The sequence below is a fragment of the Alexandromys fortis genome, unplaced genomic scaffold (assembly GCF_014885135.2).
Source record: "Alexandromys fortis isolate MF-2015 unplaced genomic scaffold, M_Fortis_MF-2015_v1.1 scaffold_1, whole genome shotgun sequence".
Classification (NCBI taxonomy): domain Eukaryota; kingdom Metazoa; phylum Chordata; class Mammalia; order Rodentia; family Cricetidae; genus Alexandromys; species Alexandromys fortis.
The window spans coordinates 16,560,026-16,565,431 of NW_026067927.1; the positions used below are offsets into that span (position 1 = coordinate 16,560,026).

Sequence of the window (5,406 nt, forward strand, 5' to 3'; positions counted from 1 at the left end):
TGATGGAGGTGGGTCTTGTAATAATAAAGAAACTGCCTCGGCCCTCATAGGACAGAAAAGTAGGTAGGCAGAGTAGACAGAAGAGAATTCTGGGAAAAAGAAGCTTAGTGAGAGAGTCGCCATGATGCTCCCACTCCAGACAGACGCAGGTTAAGATCCTCTCTGGTAAGCCAGCTCATGGGCTACACAGAATATTAGAAATGTGTTAGAACAATATGTAAGAGCTAGCCAATAAGAAACTGGACCTAGCCGGGCCAGGCAGTGTTTGAAAGAATACAGTTTCCGTGTAATTATTTCGGGCATAAGCTAGCCTTGCGGGCGGCCGGGTGCCGGGGACGCAGCCCCGCCTCTCCTAATTCAACACGAGTCCTCTTTCCAGTCCCAGAACCTCATTCTCTTTGCCACAAGCTCCGCTCTGCTCCTGGGGTTTGGAGTCCGTGTTCTTTGGTTTATAGGGCCATGCACTTTCTCTTCCATTACCCATCTCTCCCTCCTTCTCTTTCCTTTGTTACACATAACATCTGATATAATGGTTTACTTTTCTCCCCGAAATATGGTCCTGAATCAGGACCTCCTGCCTATTTGCCCAGCTCCTCATCAGTATTAGTCAAAATTCCAGAAAGCCTGGTGTTTCTCCTTTGTCGACACGGAAAGCAGGTCTTGAAGGGGCTCCGAGGAGATGGGTGTAGGTCTCCATGTAATTGTGTGTTGGTACGCATAGCGTGCAATTTAGATTTTGCGCTAAGTGCTAGGGAAAAAGAGCTCTGTTTTAAAGCTTGTCTCAAGCTGTTAGACCTTCTTCTGGGCAATTAGAATAATAAAATGCGATTTAATGCCTTTCTCCCTCTAAGCTGCCAGACGCATTTATAAGCCCGTGGCTTCCTCCAACTGGGGCGACAGGTAAACTCATGGTAGCTGTGAGTGGAAATATCCTACAATGTTCATATTTAGAAAGAAATAAATTATGATCGTCTTCCTGAGATTGATTTAGGAAAACCAGCTGATTTTTTTTTTTTTTTTTTTTTTTTTTTTTTTTTTTTTTTACTTTTTTGGTGATTTTCCTGAGCAAGGTCAGTAAGAAGAGGTGGAATTGCTTGGCTGGTAGCGGATGCAGGCAGCTTCAGGGAACAATGTGTGGTTTATGTTGTGAAGTGGAGCATCCTGGGAGCGTGCTAACAGAGGCATTGAGGAGAGGCCAGCAATGTGTGGCTACCTACACAGCAGCTGGGGGTCTAACCCAGGGATTCCGCGAGGGTCTGAGCAGCAGTAGCTATGTTTACATGGAACTCAGTTTACAATCAGAAAGAAAGGGGCCAGAGTACGGAATTCTCAGAAATCATTCCATCTGCTCCCCAGATTTGTGTCAATGCATTTAGAGACTGGCTTAAACGCTTCAGGTTTCGAGTTTGCTAAGAGAAAGAGAGCCTCAAGGTGAAGGGAAATTGCTTAGTTGGTGCACTGTCTAGACCTAGAGGTGAGGGTTAATTCAAAGTCAGTTTTGAGAAAGACTGGCAAGGCGTAAGGTCTGTCTTTTCACATTTGAATAGGGGATGGGTTACCACCTGACCTGCTTGGGCTGTGAAGTCAGGCCCCACAACGAGGCACTGAGGGTCAAGTAGCTTATGTGGGAGGTGGTTGTAGAAAACTCAGCCACGTTAGGGATGGAGACAAGGAAGGGGGAGAAGCAGGTTAAGCTTGCTATGACTGGTCCACTGGGCTCAGTCCGACGGAGGAATTCTGGGGGAGAGCAAAGGGCCCCAGCCTTGAGTTAGCTTGGACTGAGGGGAAAGGGATGTGGTAGTTTGGTCAGTCTTCTCCCTATCTGTCCGTTATTGGTTGAGGACTATCCGGCACGTGCTGATGGAATGACTGGATTCCAGCCTCCAGAAGAACGGCTCCCAGGCAGCGAGGCACAGTTGTGGCCTTAAGAACACCCGTCAGCTGATACGCAGAGATGCTTCAGAGCGGGCACAGTGGCATTCATCGCCACGGCTAACTCGGAAGTTTGCCTGAGACCCACCCTTATATCACTGTGATCTAGTATTTTCAGGATGAGCTAAATCCAGATAAGGAGAAAGATAATATCCAATATCGTGATAATGCTGGAAATAGCTAGGTTGAAAAGCCCCCAAACTAGGAATTATATCAGACCACGTGTGGTAAAATTAGTTCCCTCCCTGCTTGGTAATTCAGTACTCTGAGTGACTCACAGGAGAACTCTCTTTAGTTTCCATCAAAAGAAGCTACGGTAGTCAAGAGGGGCGAGGCAGGCAGCCACTGCCCAGTGCCTTACGTGGCTCGTGTTCATCAGGGCCTCCTCTACACACAGCTGGTTCTCTTGCAAGGTCTTCCCCTGTCTCTTGCAGACGTCATGGAGATTCTTGATGTCGAGCTGCAGGCTCAAGAGCTTGCTGTTCAGGTTATTCACTTCTCTGTCTCTCTCCCCGGCCTAGGCAGCCAGAAAAAACAAAAGCATCAGTTAGGAGCGACCGAGAAAATACTTGCTTCCTTCACTTAACGGGAGCTGAATTTGCTGCGACTCCGCTCGCCGCTTCTCTGCTGGTATTACTCATCTCGGGTAACATTTACATGGGATCCATTGGTGAGGTGTCTGAGTGCCCTGCATTAGTCAGACGATTACTTATTTATATTAATTAATCTTCGCCACGCTGCTGTGGGGGCATCAGACAATTCCCCTGTTTTTCAAGAGGAAGTCAGGGCCTAGAATGGTTCCAGGCACCCGGAGAACTGTCTATAAATATTAATGGTCTGCCACTGATGAAATAAACATATCGAGATGTCAAACGAACTTGTCAAGACCACAGTGAATCAGCGATGGAACTGATGAGGGATTCTGAAGCCTCTCAACTTTCTCTTTATTCATTAACCACCGCCCCCCCTCGCCCCCCACCCCCGCCTATTAACCCAGCACTTTTCTTTACAAGGCTTACCGTTGGGAGCAAAAGAGAAAGGCCTGGCCTGATCAGTAAGATCCCCTGACTTTGATTAAGAGTTAGAAGGGTTAGCTAATTGTTGCTAGATCAGAATGGAGAGTAGTGACTCGGATCAAAACAAAGTGTGCAGAGAGAAGCGACTTGGGTGGGGAGGGGGGTTGGGTACAAAGCGATGGCGAGTGGGTAGGCTCTCTACCCCCTCACGATGCCGGTTTCCAGCGTGGGTGGTGGTAATGTGAGAAGAATTTAGCAGGGAGCATTCGGCACCCCTGAAAGCTTCCTTCCTATGCCTGCACCGCTCTTCTTCATGCTTTAGAGGAAAGAAGGAAGAAGAAGGAAAGAAAGGTTCCCAGCTCCCATGTGAACCAGCAAACTGGTTAGGGAGGTGGGGCTGGGGAGCCAAAGAGAGATGGGGAAGAAACTCTTAAAGGGGACATTTACCCAGAAGGCCTTTGTCTGATGTTAGCCCGATCCTATAGGACAATGCAGGGCATGATTACATCTCAGAGTTGATCTTGATTGGTGGGAATGAGAGTTGAGTTCTCAAACTCTATACCAGTGATACAGTGGCCAAGGACTGCACCATGGGATGTGAGCGACCAAGCACTCCCAGGCCTCTGGTGACTCCAGTGGCCTTAAAACAACTGTTTCCAGAGGAATTCAGGGGAGGGGACACAGCAATGGGGCATGGATCTGAGCAGCCTTTCCAAAGCCTCACATCTGGTTAGGAGGAGGGTCAGCGGATCACCCATGGAGCCAGGGTTCCGCCACCCTACCACACTGACGCGGCGGCTTCTGGAATACATGAACTACACAACACACACTCCCGTGGGAACTAGAGGCCTGAGATGGACACAGTAAATCAGGCATTAGTGGGCTGGTCCATTTGGAAGACCTTTGAGCAAGGCCAAGGTTGGCCAGAGGACAGTGTGGGAGCTGGAACCACAGTGCCAGGGTACCCGGAATCCAGAGGGTTCCCAGAAGCCTTCGGTCTCAGCTGACTCACTTCTCCATTTCCATTTAATACCTGCAGCCCCCTCCCCCCCATCACTTTATAGTTTAATTAGGTTAACGGCTCGGCTTTGTCATTAAAAGGATTTCATTATCTCAAAAACTCTCCCTCCCCCTTCCCAGCTCCTGTCCCTCACTCCTCACTTTCAGAAAAATCACATTGGACGTCAACTGCCCCAGGCCTGTGATTACCATTAAGACAATTACCAGGGACTCTCTTAAGAGAATGTGTGCAGAAGGTGGTTTTAAAAATTGGCATGCAGACACTTTTTTTTTTTTAACTTGAAAACAAGACGCACGGTCCCAGTGAGGGAGCAGCTGCTTCACCCTGGCACCGTAGAGGCCTTTCTCATGGTTGTGCTACAAGGGATGGTGTGGAAACTCATAGGGGATGCTCAGGGTCCCTCGGCTCTGGCTACAAAATCACTTCTATCATCTGTGAATTAGGTACCAATGCCATGCTTGCCCTACAGGAGGGTCTGAGAATGCTCTGCACCTTCGTCTTGATGCTGATTTTGATCTTAAGGTGAGGACCGTGTCCTAGGGTTGCTTGGAATGGAGCCACGTCCACCGAGGGCTCCATACTACAAAGCCGATGAGACTCAACTTGAGCTTCCCCAAGTTAACAGTTTAATGCACTTTCTCATACTAGTGAAAACATCCGCTCTCTAGAGGTTGGACTACCCTCTGAGTAGAAAGCCTAATGTTACCCCCTTCCTGTCTACCCCCAGGAATTCAGAGCGGGCCTTCAGCGTCATGTTATTTGGATATTTAGGATCAGCTTGGGGTCTCTAAGGAAATGTCTTCATTCATAAAACAAGAGGCTTGGGAGAAATCGCCTTCCTTTGCAGTTCCTTAAACCAGTTGAATAGCAAATGTGTTTTGCTAGATGTCAGATGAAATTTGCTAAAATAAAAATGTAACGGTTCATTCATTCCTAAACAGCAAATCATGGAGGTCTTGAGGTATCAGAGCAGGAGCGAAGGCTCGTGAAGAGCAATGAGATGCTCCCCAGCATCCATTTTAAATGCAGTTAGTTGTATGAAGTGGCTGTGCTCAGAAACTTCAGAAAGGCGAGTGTTCCTGGGGTCCTAGTAGATCTAATTTATAATATCTTCTACAAAACACTAGCTGTGAACTATTTATAATCCCAGGTCCTTTCTGTAGAATGAATTTCCAGGCAGATGCCTTTAGAGTATCAATATGCATTAGGTATGGATCTATTCCGACATTTTGTCAATCACAGCTCTGTCAGCAGTACTGGGGTAGGAGACAGACCAAGAGCTGTAGTGCTGCTGATTCTTGGGTACCATCTGATCTCATCATGGATCTGAAGTTGTTAGTGACGTCTGAAATAACAAACCTCTGTTGCTAGGAGAGGTTTCATCTGCATAAGCCGAGGACTCAGATACCCAGTTTTACTTATGTAAGATTCCATCCT

At 47.6% G+C, this 5,406-nt stretch overlaps 1 protein-coding gene across 1 annotated transcript in view; it reads right to left on the reverse strand.

Moving 5' to 3' along the window:
• Pmfbp1 (polyamine modulated factor 1 binding protein 1) overlaps positions 1 to 4,723 on the reverse strand; it is a 42,098-nt gene extending 37,375 nt beyond the window's left edge. The window contains exons 1-2 of the mRNA XM_050143467.1: positions 4,676 to 4,723; positions 2,294 to 2,449 (exon numbers count right to left, since the gene is read on the reverse strand). Coding sequence (XP_049999424.1) covers positions 2,294 to 2,449; positions 4,676 to 4,723 — 204 coding nt within the window. The remainder of the gene's footprint in view (positions 1 to 2,293; positions 2,450 to 4,675) is intronic.
• Positions 4,724 to 5,406: the final 683 nt, after the last annotated feature.